A 19907-nucleotide genomic window follows, 5' to 3' on the forward strand; every position below is an offset into this window, starting at 1 on the left:
CCGGTTACAACCACATGTTCAGAAGTACATAATTGCAACCCCAGATCAGCCTACGCACTGTGAGAAAGCATGCATATATGTAGGGAATATTTTGTTGATTCTAATTATTAAAATGCAATATCTTTAGAACTAGAGATCCAATTTTTGATCCGTTTGAAGCATATTATTAAAAAAAATATACTTAACAAAATGAAATCCATTAATGCTTTATTTTTTATGAAGTTTTAGGTTTGTAACATAGGTACATCCATGTAAGTCACCCAATTGCGCTTTGTGCTACACTACAGTTACAACTTGGGTTATTAGTTGTAATTCAGAAACAGTCAAGTTACAACATATTGAACAATATAGTTACAACATGGTAGACACTCTAATTATGACAACATAGTAAACACTCTAGTTATAACAATGTATTATCGAGCGAGTACTAATTACAACATGTTAGACACTCTAGTTACAATATAGTAGACAATCTAATTAAAACATGCATTGTTGAGGATGAACTAATTACAATATGTTAGACACTCTAGTTACAACATGCTGAACAATATAGTTACAACATTGCCGATTGCAATATGGTCGTAATTAGTTACAATCAATCAGCTTTGACAGGTAAGTTGCAATCTCACTATGTGTATAGTTGTAAACATTCTATACCTATAGTTACAATCACTCTATACTTATAGTTGTAATATCTCTATTCACGTAATTGCAACTGGTTACAATCGCTGCTCATGAGGTGAGAACGCACTCGATTATTTGTGGACCCGTGGGGTAATGGGTGGTGTGTCTCTTTTGACTAGCCTTTGACCATGCATGGGTGGTCCATTCACCAGCGCAGACTACATACACGTGCTCTCTGAACCGTGCTAGATAGTCACCCATCACACGGCTCTCAAACCTAACCTGTGGTGGATCCCGGGGGACAAAGCAAAGTTAAAGCGCTTGATCCTTTGCCCCATACTTTTAGATCTTCCTCCCCGCCGATCAAGCAGCAACGCAGCTCTTTAGTCTCTCGACGACGGGAATGGGAGATGACCGGTAAGCCAGATGCTTCGCGAACCACCGGTACATTTCGTTGCACTTAAATCACCCTCGTTAAGAGTCCTTACTTACTTAGACGAGAAAGAAGATCCTTTTATCCCTCTTCTTTTGACGAGGAGGACGAACCCTTTGTGATTGTCCACGTATTCGGCAGATCCTGAAAGCTATACTTGATCCTCTTACAATCAAAGTGGATACTTGTTCTTGATGGTTAGGTTACCTGGTTGAGCGCCCGAGTTTCAATGCAAAATGGCTCCCGCTTCTTCTGAAAGAAAACTGGGGAAAAAGAAATATAGAGCCGTCAGAGGCTTATTTGGCCGATATATGATTCAAAGAATGATTCTTCCCTGGGTATTTCCCCGGTACCATTATTTAAATTGGAGCTTTTCAATTCCATTTTGGAGAACTGACGAGATTGAGCCCCCACCTCAAGTTCATATGCTCTGGTGGGATGATTTCAACGAAAAATTCCCAACCCCTCCTACGCAATTCTCTGTCTTCGTTCGTGATCATCTTAGGCGAAAGGATAGGTATAAATTTTGTGGAGGGGCGGCTGTGAAAGGGCGATTCCCCCTTTTCCATTGGTTGACAACATGTGCAAGTGTGCAGCTCACACGGCCAGTGCGCGTACCTATAAAATAGATATATAGTGTGTGTATATATATTCAAATATATACTTCCTCGATTTTATGTTGGTTTAAATAATTAGAATCTTTTTTAAAAAGAAGTGAATTTTGCTAAAATCTAAATGCTAAAACTCAGGATGATACAAGTTCAGTGACATACTTGGAGAGTCAAGAGGAAGAAGATGCACTTGGGTGATTTCTTAGCTCCTTAACTGCAGGATTAAGGATATTATTAGTGCTAGGGGAGTAACTAGTGTGCATTCAATCATCTTTTTGATTTAGATGAGTCAAATGAGATTCTTAGATTGTTACTCTTGGTGATTGATGTCACCTAGATGGTTTGGTGGCATTTGGTCTTGAGGAGATTTATGGTCGATTAATTGTTGAAGCCCTAAGATGATCATGTACCGGTTTAGAATCTACTGATACAGAATAGAGGATTACCACTAGAGATCACTTGGTTTATGATTGAGCTTTCCTTGTAATATTTTTTAGAGGTAGAAAAGTTTTAGAACCAATTCAACCCCCTCTTGCATGTTGGTTTTACATATTTGGATCCATTTAAGACCTTGTTTAGTTGAATCAAGAGGAACACACGAATAAGAAAAATAAAATGTTGTCACAGCACTCCCAATTAACAAATTTATGAATAGCTAAAACCGTTTTAAGAGAAACATCGAATAGCTAATAACAAGTCCGTGTCCCTAAAACTTAACAAAAGATATTTGCGCCAATCAACTAGGGAAAAACTTTCATTACTCTCAATCGAGTTGTCTTAAGTGAAAAGAAAAATGAGGAAATTTATTCTCTTTTAATTCTTTTATTCTTCACGATGGATTAGGCTTTACTGAATTTGATATGGTATTGGGCTTTAAAAAGACTAGCAAGAATTTGGGCTGAGGATTCATTTCGGCCCGTGTGAGATGGGCCGAGATATTTCGTTGCTTGCTTGGTGCAAATCACTTTCAGCCATCACCCACTGACAAGTGAGTCAGGGACGCGTAGGACCCCCATGTCATGGTTGTGTAATAATCCCGTATAGCTACCTGCGCGTACCAGATGCAATTAACCGTCGTCGTGCGCTGGCATTGGCCAATGAGGATGCTCCCCGCCAAAACCCAAGCGGAGGTCCGCCTGTCAGCGTGACGAGGCGGGCGGCGGGAAAATAAAAGCGCGCGCACTTCACCACGGATTTGGGCTCCGACCGACCCCACCAACAGCTTTCTCGCGCCCATGGATTGATTTCCGTGATCAAATCATCAGCACGTCACATCACCCGTAGTTAGCAGAATTGTTCAGACGCAGTACACATCTTAGACATGAGTTGAATTGTTACCGAATCTAAAACCGCCACGACAATAACTTGAAAAACGAAATAAACAGTTATTTTAAAAACACAAGATAACTCGTAGACACATAAATTTACACAATGTTTACTTAAAACTGTGACTATAGAGGACTGAAGTTACGAAGCATAAAAGTTGATGAAATCACCAAGACACAGTCACTATTGTGAACCTTTTGAATACTTGGTTGATATTGTTACGCATCCTACTCATCAAAGATAGATTCAAAATTCCATTACTCTTGGAATTACTTTAAATTATAATGAGCAGAAAAAAGTTTTCATTTATCTGTCCCTGATCGTGATAGGACAGCAGCCCCATGTTTCCCTCCACACCATAAACTTGCAACTCCCACTGAAAACTCCAATTTCCCTCCTTTCTCCCACCCCCCTCTTTTCCCTCGTTTTCTTCCCTCCCCTCCGCCGCCGCCCCACCTCAGATCCGACCTTCCAGTCACTACCTTCCGCCCGCGCGCCGGCCCTCCGATTCGCACGTCCCCCGATCCCCATGGCGGCAGCGGCCGGCGGTGGGGCCGGCGAGGCCAGGGCGCGGGCGATGCTGCAGCGGCACCAGCCGTTCGCGCCGCCGCCGGGCGACTACCACCACTTCGGCACGGCCGGCGCCGCAGGCGAGGAGATGGTGGAGGCGGTCATCTTCAGGACGCCAGTGAGTTCGGGGCTGCTGGTGGAGTTGTTGTGCCGAAATTCCTGGTTGTTGGGTTGGACGTTAGAGGGCGGCAGTTTTTGGTGCCTCCCGAAGGGGAGTTCGTGTGCACCGGCGGACTTGATCGTTTTTAGCAATGCTGAAGCGCGTCGCCTTGGATATGATAACGAGCAACCTGGGGTCGATGGGGATGGGTGGGTTTTAATGTAGTGGAGATGAACTGAAATTTTGCTATCTGTGGCGGATTCTGCTGCAAATTCCGCAGAGATTTTGCATTATCTTCATTCTGACATTCCTGGAAGAGGTGACCGGACGGAAAGTTTGCTGTGGTTTAGGTGAATGTTGCTAGGATGGAGTAAGAGAATGTACTAATTCGTTGAAATTTGCTATTTTTTACACGAGGAAATGGTTATGCTTTCACTTGGTGTGTACTCGTACACAGCAAATAGATCAGGTGAGGAACCACCTGATGAGCGCTTTAATTCCTAAAAAAATGATATTTTTCGGTTGCTCCTGGTATTCGAGATGCACTAGCTAGCTAGAGTGCGATATTGTTCGCTGTGGAGGTGCTTGGTGATTCTTGCGCCGGTGAATTGATATAGAGTGTGCTGATTTGTATGGCTTTGCCTCCTTTTTTTTACTGGTGGACGGCATAACCAACTGTTACCTAAATTTGACAAATACTTGTTCAGCCTGTGCATCCTGTAAGATGCAGTGTTTTAAAGGCGCTAGTAAGATGTTGGCGGCAGCTTGAAAACCCAGTTCATGCTACACAAGTCTGAAAATTGAGTGCGAACTATGTTATGAACATCAATCATAAGCGGACCACCTCATGCATTGCATTGTGAAAAGAGGCACGGGTTTTGAATTCACTGAAAAAGTTACAAAGATTAGAAACCTATGTCTAATTGTCTTTACAATACTATTATCTAATTGAGAGTCTGGCTTGATTTCTTGTATAATTTCGCATCCTAACATTGTTCCCAGTAGGTTTTACACTTGTCTGCCTATGGAGACTATTAGGAAGACATTGCATTTTCGTTGTAGTGGTATATAACATGTTTGAGCAACTTTTGCTCATGAATATTAGATCTCAATGCCTTTTGAAGGCATAATAGTATATATGCATGCAATTCCTTATCTAGTACTAATTCTAACAAGAATGTTCTGTTTGTAGTTAAAACGGAAACATAACAGAGAAGAAAATGAAGCTGCTGAATCAAATGACTGGATGATGAGCCCTGGATATGCTAATGCAGCCGGCAGTCCAGTTCCTACACCGCCTTCAGGAAAAGGTTTAAAAACTTCTGCCAAGTCTAAGGTTACCAAGGGCCAAAAATCTTGCCCTCAGACCCCTTTGTGTTTTGGTGAGTGATGCACATTCAATCGGCCATGAATCTTCCTTGTCTTGGACCAAGTTATTCAATTTAACTGCATATGTTTCCCAGGTTCTCCAGGCAATCCAGCTACTCCTGTTGGTGGCTGCCGCTATGATAGCTCCCTAGGTGAGAAGAATCAGTCATCAATATTCCTGTTTTGCATCTTAGAATTCAGCAAGTTTTTTATTAAATGTTGTTAAACAGGTTGATGTTTCCATCAACATTTCCATAGTAGTTTGAACTGATTTTTTTCTTTTTCCTGGTACTATTCTTTTAGGGCTCTTGACAAAGAAGTTCCTGAACTTGCTAAAAGGAGCACCTGGTGGCATAGTTGATTTGAATAATGCTGCAGAAACACTAGAGGTCGGTGCTTCCTTTTTGGTATATAGTTCCAAGCACAGCTTTCTTTTGTTAAACATTTACATGTGGAACTTGTTATGCAGGTACAGAAAAGGCGTATATACGACATTACTAATGTTCTCGAAGGGATAGGGCTGATAGAAAAGAAGCTTAAGAACAATATCCGTTGGAAGTAATTATCCTCTCTATCCATATTTGTGATTGGTGCTTTATGGTCATTACTTACTTCACACGGCCTTGTTCCAGAGGAATTGATGACTCTCGACCAGGAGAAGTTAGCGACAATATGTCCATTCTACAGGTGCCATGCTTCATTTCTCTCTAATTGTGATTAAAATAGTTATTCTCATAAGTTATGGGACTGGGAATGCAGATGCTTAAGTATTGGAACTTTATCTCTAGAAAGTAACTGTTCATTATATATGTCATCCACAGGCAGATATTGAAGCTCTCACACTGCAAGAGCACAGTTTGGATGAACGAATAAGGTTAGTCACCAGTTATGTAAAGCTCTTGTTGTTGTTATTCTTTCACTAAGCATGCTCCTCAATGTTTGTAGCAGTGAAATGAGAGACAGGTTAAGGGAGCTCACTGAAGATGAAAATAACCAAAAGTAACTAATTACTTTTCCTCAAGATTTGAAAGAGTAACTATATGTTCATCATAATTGCCTTGGATATTCAGGCAGTGCAAGTTTTAGATCTGATTAATGAATCTCTCTACCTACAGGTGGCTTTATGTTACAGAAGATGACATCAAATATTTGCCCTGCTTTCAGGTCTTTTTCTTTTTGAAGTCTAGTAATTGTTAAATGATCGATACTATATATATGAACCAAGTAACTATCAATACACTACAATTTGCAGAATCAAACACTAATCGCTATAAAAGCGCCACATGGTACAACTTTGGAAGTCCCAGATCCTGATGAGGTTGGTAGTAAAAGCACGCTTGTTTTGCACACTCAGGATCTTAGAAGGATGTTACATTTCGTTAATGAAGGCAGCTTCCGTCTTTATGCAGGTCAATGATTATCCTCAAAGGAGATATAGGATTGTCCTAAGAAGTACTATGGGTCCCATAGACGTGTACCTTGTTAGGTATAAGCTCGTTATTTCCACATGTCTGGCACGATGCTAAAAATCATAACTTCAGAATGTTCATCTACAACTTAATATGAAGCCTAACGTTGCTGTATTCATCGATCTTAGTCAATTTGAGGAGATGAGTGGCATGGAGACTCCTCCAAGGCCCGCACAGACAATAAACATGGATTCTCTAGAGAATCCTAGGACACCGTTGGCTGCAGAATCCAACAAAGCTTCAGGGATGGAACCAAATATTCAAGAAGGGTTCGCAATACCTCCTGATGCTCCTAGTAGTTCTCAGGACATTGGAGGGATGATGAAGATTGTCCCTTCGGAGCTTGATGTAAGTTCATTTCCATGCATAATTATTCAAAGAGATGTGCGAAATGAAATCTATTTGTCTAGGATCCTGTTCTTACTGTTTGTAGTATGGCTTTCCGCACCTATGCCGATTTCACTTTCTGCTTCAACTGTAGTTGGTCTATGCTTCATCTAATTAAGCAAATAGAAACCGCTTTACTAACTTCACCATACCCTTTTTAGGGAATATCAACTTCACTACATCACTCTTGTGATGTACTAATGCCATCTGATCTTCTTGCTGTGCCCCATGTCATTTTCTCCTACTATTCTTTTGATGATTCAAAGATTGACCTGTTAAGACGACCTATTTGAGTTGGCTATTGATCTATCATCGAACTGATGGATTACGAACCCGTTTTCCTAATATTGGAAAACGCCCGACCCAAATTCTGTTTTTGATATATGTTATATAGCACATCTGAATTCAATAGCAATTTGTGCAGTTATGTTTATGTAGCTCAAGCACTTTATAAGGCATTAACCCCTTTTTTTGGCAGACTGATGCAGACTACTGGCTCTTATCGGACACAGGAGTTAGCATTACGGACATGTGGAAGACAGCACGTATCCTTCTAACAGTCTGTCTCCCATGTATTTCATATATGCACAAATTCTTATGTAGTATAGCATACGCCATTTTGATGTGAAATCACTAAACCCTTAACTCGAGAAAACAGCAGAGGTGGAGTGGGACGGGATCGAAAAATTCAACGCGGAGGATTTCCTGGAAGTTAGCACACCTCGACATCAGGACAAACCATCCGACATCGTGGATGGCCCTTCCTGCATAAGCTGATCTGCTGAATCATGGCAGGAAGTGTACCACTCCTATACCTAGGAATTGTCTGGTTCTTGGTGTGGGCTATCAGTGGCCGATCGATCAATTCAGTGCAGGGGATGACTGTGATGTACAGATGGATTCAGTACCATGTTAGTAATATTTCTGGACCAAGCAGGCATTCGAACACGCTGATCATCAGAACCTAATCAGAGATGGCCCTGGCCCGGTGGCCCCTGGCTGGACTTGACAAGCTGAAGCAGTGTTGTCTCACAACATCAGAGGTGTGCAAACTAGGAATCTGCCGATGATGCTCGCTGAGATCAGTTGTAAAATAGCCGTTAGTCGTTAATTTCCTTAGTGGATAATAACAGCTATTAACTATTCGTGTGATATCCGTTGGTGTTCACCGGTGCCATCCCGAGATGGACGGATGCTATAAACAAGCCATGCTCTGCAAGTGACCTGGCGACCTTTGAGTGTCTTTGTAGACCAGCTCTCTCCATCACCGGGCGATCTCTTGTGATGCATGTCTATCGTGATCTTGGGTATCTGAGTAGTCTCGTGCTCTGCAACTTCACATCAGAAGCGACTCCATTAGTCCGTTTCGTTTTCTTGCTTGTCACATTAGGCATTCTGGATGACTAGTATTTTCTTTCCCTGGTCGCCATTTGTGCAGATTGTTTAATGTTGCCTTGCTATTATATAATCGAGTCACGGTCGTTGTCGAATATCCTATGTGAGCGGTGGTAAATGGCACACCAGATCGATCAGTGCCGCGTCAAAGGCTTATCTGTTTCATCTTTGTCCTGGGGCATGCATGACGTGGTTATGTATAGTCTCAGCTTGGCACCTACTACTGGTCAAATCCAGAGTCCTTGATTAACACGGGCTATTTTCTGATGGAAATGAATGTCTTGATTAACAGTGGCAGTAGAGCATTAATATTTGGGAGGTGCTAAAAAATCAGGTGCCTGATTTTTGGCCTTCTCTCAGTCGACGTAGACGGGGGAGACAAGTAAGATCCAAATCAATGCGTCTTCAACCTCCTGATAGCTTTACTTTGATGCCTTTGCCTATCGCCTATCTTCATCGTTTCTGATGGCGTCCCTGCCAATAGATCTGCATCTATTGTCCTGTTGCGCTAACTTAGTGCGCTGTGACGCCCCGTGCTGATGCTAGCCCACCATCGGTCTCCCGCAAACCGGTAGCCTCACCGCCACCACCTCCACCTGACCGGCCTATTTCCTCCGGAGCTCTTCTAAGTTCGACAGCCATGGAGAATCCCTCAAAAACCATGAAACCCTAAACCCACGCCTTGAAACCTCATCGGAATTTCGCATTCACACTGTCGCATGAAAATTTGCGAGATTTTAGGGAACTAAAATATAAGAAGCATGTTAATATTTACACCATCGAATTGCTAAGTTTGATCTACTAGTATTTGATAAGGCTATTTCATTCCCCCACTTTGACTCGTAGATATTTTATCCTAAATTCAGTAGGTATAATAATACGCACTTTAACCTTGTCCAAAACAGAAACACAGAGAGAGAGAGAGAGAGAGAGAGAGAGAGAGAGAGAGAGAGAGAGAGAGAGAGAGAGAGAGAGAGAGAGAGAGAGAGAGAGAGAGAGAGAGAGAGATGCTGATTCGATGCTGTTCGATTCTGAAAAACTTTCCAATCTGGAGGCCATGCTGATTTGGACTGATGCTGACATGTGACTCGGCCAGACTTGTTTTGAGCCTACGATCTGATCTGATCATCGCCCAAAGGAAATGCAAACCGTCTTGACTGCACGTCTGCACTTCGCTGTGATCACTTTCATTCATCCAGTGGACTTCCCGCCCTTCAGGTACCATACCAGCACTTCCCGATTGAGAAAATTGACCACTAATACATTTCGATTTAGCAAAACTTATATATTAACACCTTCTTTGTCGTTCTGAGCTTACCAGCTGGGGTACTATCCCATAAAAATGGCGAGAGTTAAGGCAATATAATAAACGTCAATTATGACTGGATTTTTTTTATTTTTTTAAAAAAGTAGGATTTGAGGCCGGCGAGTGTAGAGCCCGAGGGTTTAAGGAGCGACCCTACTATGATTAAGGGTATTCAACTGAATATTTATTATTTTTACTAAAAAAATTGATACATATAATATATAGATGATAGTTAGCAAATGTTTTCATATGTTTACTATTAGTTTCGGGCGACAACATACGAGAAAAATCCTTCCATACGGGAAGCGCCCACCCCATGCTCCATTCAAGTCACTCCATCACTCCTAGCCCTATTTTCTATCTTCTCACTTTGCCAACCCATTAGCTTAAGCGAGCACTCCAACTTAAAATTTGAGATATCAAAGTGGAGACCAGGTAAGCTACCGCTACGCCAAACCTTAACCACTCAACATGTAGCCCACATAACATCTTGTGAGAGGAGGCAAAGATGGCCACCCCAACGGTCATGCACATGCGCGTCCACTATCAACGCTGGTGCTATAGTCTCCACGTCCATACTGGAATGGAAGTGTAGCGTCGTCTTTCATTTAGTATTGAACAATAAAAATTTTCCTTCACGTTAACAAGCACCCATCGCATAAATATATTATACTAGATTTAATTAAATAGCTTCTTGCCAAAAGCTATGGTTAAAAAAACTTCTTCCACACCATGAGGCAAGTATCGATTAGTGTTTACATTAGAGTGAAATACTTTATAATAACTTCACATACCCATTCTTTCGATCCTTGGTCCGCTACCGGAGGGTTATCACTTTGACCATAGAAATGTCACATCAACCTCTAAATATATCATAAACTCTGCAAGTACGTAGTGTGTGCTTTAACTGAAATAATATTACCTGTCCAGAAAGAAAAGGAGAATTTATGCATCGTGAACCACTTGCCCTAATAACTCATTCTAATATATTTATATTTCTATATAATTTACCAGTTATGATAAATTTAGATGATTTTCACCATCCACCTATATTGACCAAACAATCATAGTATAAAATTAGACTATATTTTCCTTTAAAAACACTATCAATCGTAAATTATTTACCTTTCATATTAGACGTATCTTTTTATATGGTAATTCATCTTCTTCCATATTAGACACAATCAGTATTAAAAAAAATATTAATACATCAAAATTTTCTTCATCTATAAGGGTGTATCGTTAGCTTTTTATTTTTCAGTTATTATTTTTTATAAATTCTTTTAACATATGTTATAATATTATTGATTTTATATGTGCAGAACATGCGTTGTTGCTATGTTCCTCAATTCCCAAAGAATCCCAATGCGGGACGCTGACTGTCGAGCAAAAAAACTCTGCAACGTGGACCAATATTCCAACACGGATTGCTGAGTCGGATTGATGCTGATTGGGCCCCACTCTCCGGGCCCACCTGAGCAAACTCGGACGAGAAAAGTAGACGGTGTGCAGTGACGTGCCGAGGCCATGAGAAAAATGCGGCAAAATTAGGGCCACACCCACAAATTCACCACAATTTCTCGTTGCCTTGGCGCCACTACAATGATGGGGGCTACTAGCCTTGATCTTGTCCATTCGATTTATCGACAGCAGTTGGTAAATGCTACTCCTTCGTCCTAAAATAGATGTTATTTTAATTACGTGTAGTAAAATTTTAAAAATTTTAATCATTAATATACACAAAATTATTAGGATTCGATATATGTAAATGATACGAGTGGATCAACTATAGAAAATACTCTGATATTTTTAAAAACTTTAATCATTAATATACAAAAAATTATTAGGATTCGACACATGTAAATGATACAAGTGGATTAGCTATAGAAAATACTTTGATATGATTATATGTTTAATAAATTTTATTAACAAATAATTATAGAAAATAATGTTAAAATATATATATTAAAAACCGTATCGATGTTCTAAATGGCAGGTAAAAGAGAATGAGGGTAGTAGTTATTTAATTTGTTTTGAAATGTTCTTTGCAGTGGCCCCAAACTTGTGATAGAGATGTTTTGGTGTTATCCACCAGTTATTCGTCTTGCTGTGAAATTAGGATTTCTCGGTCGTGAATTGACAGTGTTGACTTTTCAACATTTTATTATTTATAATTTATATCGGTTAAACTATACTTTCATGAAATTGTTTCTAAAAACAGACATAGTAAAATAATGTTCACATAGCTAATCTTAATAGTTTTTAAAATATTAATGATCACAAAAGTAAAAAGAGAATGAAAGGCGTGCAATGTTATCTGCCCTACCCCTCTGTTCTCGTATATAAGTTTATTTAGGTTTATTCTAAGTAAAACACTTTTATCTTTAATCATCATATAGATTGACAACATAAAGTTAATGTTACTATATTCATCATGAAAAATACATTTATAATATACAACTCTTTTTAATTAAAATAATATAGTTTATAGCTATTATTAGTCAAAGTGACATATTAAAGACTATGTGAATATCCTAATGGACTTATATTTGAGATAGGAGGAAGTATAAAACACCAACAACTTTAAAGGAAATGAGGTATTTCATAGGGGTACTACTTAGTTATGTTAATTAATTATTCTTTACTCTAAAATTGATTACAATGCAGCATTTATGTTTTGCCAGGTTGCCTCCAAAATGCATCTCTATCAAACTACCTACAGCGAAGCATAGGGTAAACTCATGTAACTTGCATATTCCACACCCTCAACGTTGCAAGAATTAGACTACAACCTAACAAGTGAGATCCTTTTATCCCTTTGATGGGTGATTGCTCCGAATCTAGCGATGGCGGATGACCTCTCTGGTCCGACAATGTCAAGATTCGAAGTTGTTAGCTTCAGATTTTCTCCTCCATCTACTCCGATGGGACAGCGGTCAATGCTCATGAAAAGACCTAGATACATCCTGATAGCTAGTCCAAGGCATTGGCTCATGCGGCATGACCAACTTTGGAGTCCCTCATCGAGTTGATGCGAGGTTTTAGCTCCGGAATCGACATCTTTCACATGCGGCGGCTACAAGTTGAAGAAGAAAATGAGGAAACCCTGCTTGGACTTTATTGTAACTTTTGGTTTTTTTGAAGGGTGTGTCTTGTAAATGGGGATGCAATGTGCTAAGTTTTTAATATAGCTCTCCCTTTCCCCTCAAAAAAGAGAGAAAACAATAGAAAACCATGGAGGAGGAACGCAGTTAGCCGCGTGCTGACGTGGATCCAATAATTGTTGCGGGCCCACTCCGCCACCGTGATGATTTTCCACGCCACGTCTTTTATTTCGATGACATGTGGGCCAGCTTAGCGTCCGACCCACACTTGCGCAGTTTTTTAAAACCGCGCTATATATCACGCCCGTGCAAAAAGAAGCAAGAGAATTCTCCTCCTCCTCCTCCGCTCACTCTCTCTGGCCCGAGGAAGTCGTCGCCGTCGTCGTCTCCTCTCGAGCTTCCTATCTTCGATCGCTTCTGCTATGCCGTCGGCGCCAGCTGTCGTGCCGGAGTCGCCGTCGCCGTCGCGTCACTGCCGCTGGCCGCTCTCGCCGCTCGCCAACGGCTCCGCGGCCGGCGAGTTCGAGCTGCGGCACTGGCTCACGCCCAAGAAGCGGGCGCCGCCGGTGATCGAGATCCCCCACGGCGCCGGCAGCGACGACGACAGCGGCAGCAGCAAAGGTGGCGGCGGTCACGGGTACACCAGCCTCCGGGACATCCTGTCCTCGCCGGAGTACGCCGCGGCGGGCTCGCCCACGGCCTGCGGCGTCGGCGGCGGCGGCGGCAGCTGCGGGGACATACACATGATCCGGCACCCGCTGGTGAAGCACGCGGCTTACGCGTACCTGCAGATGACGCCGTCGGCGCGGGAGGACCCCGGCCGCCGCGATCGGCGCTGGCGGGGGCCACTCTGCCGCCTCCTGCTCGGCTGCCTCAGCTTCATCGGGGCGCTCTTCCGGCCGTGACTCCTCCGGCGACAGCCTTGCGGTTCTTTGTTGCAATTGAGTTCATCTTTTTTTCGTCTCTTCCAAGTCTTGTGTGATTAGAATTTTTCGGGCTTTGGTTAAGATGTAATTTGTGTAAATACAGTAATTTGCTAGGATTAGGCACAAATGAAGATGACATTATAGCAGGAAGAGGAAGAATTACTTAATTGCACACTAACAGCAGCATATTAGTTAGCTTGAAGCTGTATTGATTTTTTAGTGGACATGAACTAATGAATGGCAATAAAATGAGAAAACCAGAAATGAGCCAGACTGAAATATATTGATGAAAGAAAAAGAAGCCATTTCTATCACCTCAACCATACTTCACACACATCTGTTCTTCACAATGGTCAGTGGATTTCTGGATTTTTCTATGTACTCTCTTTTTCTCTGACTTTCTTTGATTCATTCATGCGTTCTATGTACACACAATCATATCCTGAAGTTACTGTACGAGTCTGTTTCCTCTAGGAATGCTTGCCATTCGGCGCTCGCCGGGGCTTGGCGCCGATAGTGGCGCGCAGCGCCTCGGCTACCACGGCGGCGTCGGGGTTGTCGAAGATGGACTCCTGCGGTGGCGGCGACGGTGGCCGGCGCTTGGTCGCTAAGGGCCTCCAGCCGGACTTCTTGTTCCTCTGCTGCACAAGAAAACAAAAAGGGCCAGACGTTGTCAATGCCTGTGTGCAGAACCGTCTCCGGTGCATTGCAATCAGTGCGTCGTGATTCGTGCACATGGAAGCACATGCCAATTCGGTGGATGGAAGCGAATCACGACGCTGCACCGTATACAGGACCGCGTCTACCGACCACGCAACAACCAGACGGCACGGTGCATGCTGATTTCACGCGATGACACTACCAGGGACCAGGCTCATCAGGTCCTCATGACAGCCCCAGAAACTTTCTTTCTTTCTTTTTTCTTCTAAATAAGACAGGAACCAGACATTTCCAGAGCTGTACAGAATTGGTTTGTGGAAGGGGATGAACGGTCAGGTTGTGGCTCTTTGGCTCTTGTGAAGACATACGCCCACGTTGTGCGCGCGGCTGCTGCTTTCCCTGTTAGATCAGAACCGGTTGCGCGTCACTGTCCGGTGGGCCAGTATTGAATGGTAGCTGACTGACAACGGCAGGGGCAAGCCATGACTTGTGAGTTTTGAGGTTGGGGAGATGGGGCAAGTCCCTGGCATGCATGGATGGATTGGATAATCCTCGTGTCTCCTGTCAAAGTGGGGCTGACCGTGGGAGGAGTGAGTTGGCAGGGTTGGGGGACTGCGCTTTCTTTCTACTAATGACTAGTACTTTGTTTGATGCCAGTTTGAATTTCTTCAGATCAGAGAAACAGGTGGTGTCATGGTTCGTCGAAAACAAAAGGTTGGCCAAAAATTGTGGGAGTTTGTTGGTGAAATTTTAGTAGAATTTTGTATTAAAAAAAAAAGAGGCAAACTCCAGTAGAATAGGTAAAGAACTTTGTGCAATTTATTTCCATATGGTCAATGAAAACAGCTATCTGATGGTAGGGGCTTAAAAACCTGATGGTGACATTTAATGTTAACATGAAACTGAGCACTTCGTTATTGTATAATTGCTACTCACTGATATTAAAATTTGCCCTGATGAATATACGTAGCAAGTAGCTCTACTGAATTGATAGTAACCATATTGCAACTTCTTCAGACTGTCTAATGGGTAGGATATGATCTTTACCAAGAAGAAACAAATTTATATTAGAAATGCATGGTCAAATTATTTCAGTAAAAACACATCAATTTACTCACAGATCAGGAGGACAAATTTAGTCTCCAAACTTAACCCACATGCAGAAAGTTAGTCATGAATGGAGCATGTCATGTGGGAGGCAACGTCTAATATAGTGCATACTAGACTGAGCAGTACTGATGGAGAAAAATGCCATTACCTCTGCATTGGATCCTTCAGGTTTGTCAGATACTACATAACGCAGGACATCCATGAAGAATGCCGTTCCTTTGTCCGCGAAATTCTTGACGTAGAAAGAAAGTAGTTGCCCAGATTTCGCCCTCAGATGCAGTAACCTCTGCTCGATGTTTGGTTCATATTGCATCACTACGGGCCGAACAAAGGTGTCATATACAACATCACTTCCCTGCAGAGGCAATCAAGTTAAAGCAGATTTTTACCTAAACAAAGCTATGCTTGTCTGGAGAAGATAAAAGCTGAACGAACTAAAATATTTTCTTACCTTTGTTTTTGGGTACCACAGGTAGACAAAGAAAGCTAGCTTCATTTCTGAATACATTGGCATCCTGGCATTGATACAGTACCATAGACATGTATAGATAAGCGATATATTTTAAAATATAAATGAAAGAAGTAGGGAACGAGAATTGAACTGACCAAGAGATCAGGCTCTCAAACGCTATCACCATGGCCACAATAATCCTGGGAACATTCACAAACAGGACAGTTTATAAGGATATGGTAGCCTATCTGATACAGTGATACTTGAACACAATCTGAAGAAGGCATTAATTTTTGTCCTAGGAAAGAACATAAACAACATTAATCTTGTATGCAGGTGCAGCACTAGTAGTCCATGTAATAAGAAACATGATATAAACATTTGCAGTCATGGATCTTACCAATCAGAAAGCTATTTCTTTGTTTACTCTACTACAGCATTCGTTTTGTTTTTGTTGTGTGCATCTATAGATTTCTTGAATATTAATGTCTGGTCTATTTACTAAGGAAATAAAGCATATGATAAAACCTTACAGTCACTCTATTGTTTTTTAACATAGGTTGTCAGAAAAAATATTTTAACATAATCATTGCTGCTCACAATCTCACATGAGTAACAGAGCCTTAAATACAACTATCCAACTTAGTTGAATGCTCAAACCACTTGTAAATATTGCCAAAAGTCTCATCATTTGCTCTGCTAGGGTATTAACTGAAAATCCATTGAAGTAAATGAGCAACCCATGTTCTACCAAATCTTTCATCACTGGAAAATGTTTTTACGTTCAAGTATAAATCTCCTTGATTTTGATTGTTTAGAACGTACAACATGATTATTGACTATACACGTTAGTACCACAAAGAACTGTCATGAAACAGATTCGCCCCTGCAAGTATATGGAGCATGTTCTTTTCATATTTAACTAGCAAGTCAACATTGGACCTCAAATACTATGTTAACAGCACGTGTGGATGGTGATTTTACCACCCCCAACCAAACGTGAAGGAACTGAACGTGTTTGCATACTAGATTATAAACATTTTTCAGCTCAATCAACCTTTCCATGTATCAGACAGACACTAGGGAAAGACTCATATGGCAACAGCCAAGCATTTCATGTGCATAACAATAATTTTTTTGTCTCTCTTTTGAACCAGTCTGCAATCAATAGGAAGCTTCTTATCTCTTATCTCTTTCTTTGAATGGCTCCATGCTATAGTCAAAGGTCGCTTAGGTGAAACCTAATATTGCAACATTTTCTGGGAAGACTTTGAATTGGTCTCCCATTCGTCAATGAAGTAGATTAAATGAATATGGTAGTCTTTGAACCTTTCATATTTTAGTTGGTCAATGAGCAAGTCTAGTCATGCTCAAGTCTCATTACAAAGGTAAAATAATTTAGGAAACATTCCTCTCACAAACAATTTTCTTATGTCAGAGATATTAAAACAAATGACTAATGAATCAAACTGACATTGTTAACAAGGCAAGAGGTATGACGAATCTATAATCTATTTGTTGGAAAGATATGCTGGCCTCTCGTTAAGTTACTAAACCACTATCACAGATCTTTTTTTGAGATCAACCACTTTCTTAGATCTGTGTTTCAGGCAAAATGGACGCAAAATCGCCGTAAAAATGTGCATGCAAAATGAACTGTTTTTTGTCTGGTAATATATACATGTCTAACTAATGAACGAGGTGCTTTTGAATTTAATGCACATGTTCCTGAACTATTTCCTCAGTATATATTTAATAAGTACGTGCATGGGAAATTTGAAATGCCTGATGAGCGAAAAGAAAAATTGTAAAATGCATGGTTAACCAGCTATACATAAATTTCCGATGCATTTGACAACCAAGTTGGGTTGGGGTGGGGGGGGGGGGGTAGCCAAAAAAAGTAGCAATTCAATTTTTTCATGTCTACTTGATGCATTTCTTTTGGACCAAACTAGCAAAGGGCATATTATTGATTCAATTCTCAAATTTATACGTGGTTAATATAATGGAAATTTTACTATCCGAAGTCCCCTGGGTATGTAAGATTGAAGAAGGGACATCAATACTTTCCAGTGCCTTTCTGATTACCATGTCTTATGCTGCATTTATACAGGAAAGTAATGGCTACTGATTCTACTGAGAATCAGATCAAATAGATTGAGGAAGAATCAATTCCAGTGCCTTTTTCAGTAATAAAATAAAAGGCAGGCTGGTAGGATTAATTTAAAATAAACTAAACATGTTTCCGAGCCCAAGGTACATACAAGAGAATGAACATATTTCCAATCTTGCAGACAAAATTGTTTGCAGTTCAAGTGGAATGTCTGGGATTCCTCGCAAGAGATATGAAACAGAATGGGACTTGAAACCTCTGTTTTCAATTAAATGTCAATAAGCATGCCATTTCTGGCAGAAATAGTTTGTCAGAACTCGAAAAATGGACATAGGTAAGATAACCATAATAATAATTACTACTCCATCCAGTCCAAAATAAGTGTCGTTTTGGACATGATCCCCAAAATACAACTTTGACTACAAATTTTTGTTATAATATATTGATAAAACATAGCAAAAGTATACAATTATGAGTATTTTTTATGACAAATCTATCTATGTCATTTTCAAGCATCCAAACTCGATACATAAAAAGTAATATGTAGCAAAAGTTTGAAATAGTTGACTGAACGCAACCCAAAACAACACTTATTTTAGACAGGAGAGAGTAACTAGTGGATCATATATGATGTGAAACCCTGAGAGTTAGTAGCAATAATGTCAGGATATTTTTCCCGCGCTTACCTCAATCATCAATGCACCCCAATCCTGCTTTTAGTTGAGGCCTCTATAACATCAATGTTTTACAATCTTTAGTCTTAAAACATTTACTAGCATTTAGCAGTTTCGCGCCTATTTTTAGGTGGCGGGGCACGAATCTGAAACTGGAACAGAACTTATCCCATTTTATCAACAAGCTTAAAAAAGGCATGGAGCTGCCAATCGTAATTAAAACACAAGGAATGAAAGAGAACCCTCTGATTGACACTATATTTTTGGGTGGGGTGCAGGATTGAGGTGTCATCATCCAGTCATCTACCTAACATCCACTATTAATATACCACAAAGAATGATTAGTTTGTAATGGAAAAATTAAAGGGAGAAAGAAATAAAGTTGGCACAACCATTTCGCATGAACTTTTGCCTAGATACACATTAAAAAAACACTCCATGTTATGGAGCAAAAGGTTTATAAAGGGTGGCGGACTAAAGTCGGCATCATGATACCACATAAAACCACGTTATCCAAGTTCTGAATCTCACACCACAGCAGAAAGTAGAAGAAAGACAGCAATCACACAAGCAGGCGGATAACTGATACGAGATGAAAATCAATAGCAAGCGCATGATGAGTTGAAACAAAATCCTAACCCCGAGGTGGTAGTTGATCGACGGACTCACCAGTACTGGCACCAGAAGCGGAGCATGTGCGCGTCGTTGGGGCGCGCCTCCACCGTCTTGAAGCACTCGAACGCCGGCATCGCGTACCCGAACAGCAGCCTGCGTCGGCAAACCAAGCTCGAAATCAATACACGATACCGAAAAATCAAAACACAGCCCATTATTCATTCATCCAGCGAAGAAGGCAGCATTCGGCCGGAGTTGCCTGGGGACTTACAGCAGGATCTTGGACAGGAGGTCGCCCAACATCTCGCCGGGCTCGATCTCCCCTGCTCCCTCCGCGGGCCTTGTGCTGCTTGGGGGATGGGGTGGTGGAATGGAAGAGGACGCGGAGAAGGAAGCGGTTGCTTTGGCTTTGGGGAGACGACGGTGGGAGTTAGACTTGCGCGGCGGGGCCGGCCCGAACCATGATTTGGTGGGGCCAGGGGAGGAGGGGTAGAGTCTGGTGTGGGTGCGCGGATGGGTGGCTGTACGCTTTTCTCAGCCTTGGACCGTGGTTCCCGTGTCTCCGATCCTTGTGTGGCCCCGCGTGTGGCCGTAAAACAAAACTCCAACGAAGCTTCACAAGACACTACCGGTACCGATTGCATACGCATCACACGCATCGGTTT

At 41.5% G+C, this 19907-nt stretch overlaps 3 protein-coding genes across 5 annotated transcripts; 2 read left to right on the plus strand and 1 right to left on the minus strand.

Annotated features, from left to right (window-relative positions):
• The first annotated feature begins 3358 nt into the window (after positions 1 to 3358).
• Positions 3359 to 8040, plus strand: LOC133906746 (transcription factor E2FA-like). 2 transcript variants are annotated; one of them, XM_062348732.1, is made up of 14 exons: positions 3359 to 3682; positions 4857 to 5046; positions 5128 to 5184; positions 5336 to 5421; positions 5502 to 5590; positions 5665 to 5719; positions 5854 to 5906; positions 5978 to 6031; positions 6148 to 6196; positions 6285 to 6350; positions 6442 to 6518; positions 6630 to 6849; positions 7367 to 7433; positions 7547 to 8040. In XM_062348732.1, the coding sequence occupies exons 1-14, from the start codon at positions 3524 to 3526 to the stop codon at positions 7663 to 7665; spliced, it is 1341 nt and encodes a 446-aa protein (XP_062204716.1). In that variant the 5' UTR covers positions 3359 to 3523; the 3' UTR covers positions 7666 to 8040. The 2 variants fall into 2 exon arrangements, with proteins under 2 accessions (XP_062204716.1, XP_062204717.1); XM_062348733.1 differs by having other exon boundaries at positions 3360 to 3682; positions 5981 to 6031.
• A 4909-nt stretch (positions 8041 to 12949) lies between these two features.
• On the plus strand, positions 12950 to 15171 carry LOC133906142 (uncharacterized). The gene has a single exon (XM_062347937.1). The coding sequence runs from the start codon at positions 13116 to 13118 to the stop codon at positions 13596 to 13598; it is 483 nt and encodes a 160-aa protein (XP_062203921.1). The 5' UTR covers positions 12950 to 13115; the 3' UTR covers positions 13599 to 15171.
• On the minus strand, positions 13884 to 19704 carry LOC133906141 (putative HVA22-like protein g). Of its 2 annotated transcripts, none has more exons than XM_062347935.1 (6): positions 19514 to 19704; positions 19297 to 19395; positions 15996 to 16040; positions 15841 to 15904; positions 15538 to 15744; positions 13884 to 14260 (listed from the first exon to the last, which is right to left on the minus strand). In XM_062347935.1, the coding sequence occupies exons 1-6, from the start codon at positions 19543 to 19545 to the stop codon at positions 14090 to 14092; spliced, it is 618 nt and encodes a 205-aa protein (XP_062203919.1). In that variant the 5' UTR covers positions 19546 to 19704; the 3' UTR covers positions 13884 to 14089. The 2 variants fall into 2 exon arrangements, with proteins under 2 accessions (XP_062203919.1, XP_062203920.1); XM_062347936.1 differs by having other exon boundaries at positions 13884 to 14257; positions 19514 to 19699.
• Between the last annotated feature and the right edge of the window lie 203 nt (positions 19705 to 19907).

The sequence above is a fragment of the Phragmites australis genome, chromosome 23 (assembly GCF_958298935.1).
Source record: "Phragmites australis chromosome 23, lpPhrAust1.1, whole genome shotgun sequence".
Taxonomy (NCBI): domain Eukaryota; kingdom Viridiplantae; phylum Streptophyta; class Magnoliopsida; order Poales; family Poaceae; genus Phragmites; species Phragmites australis.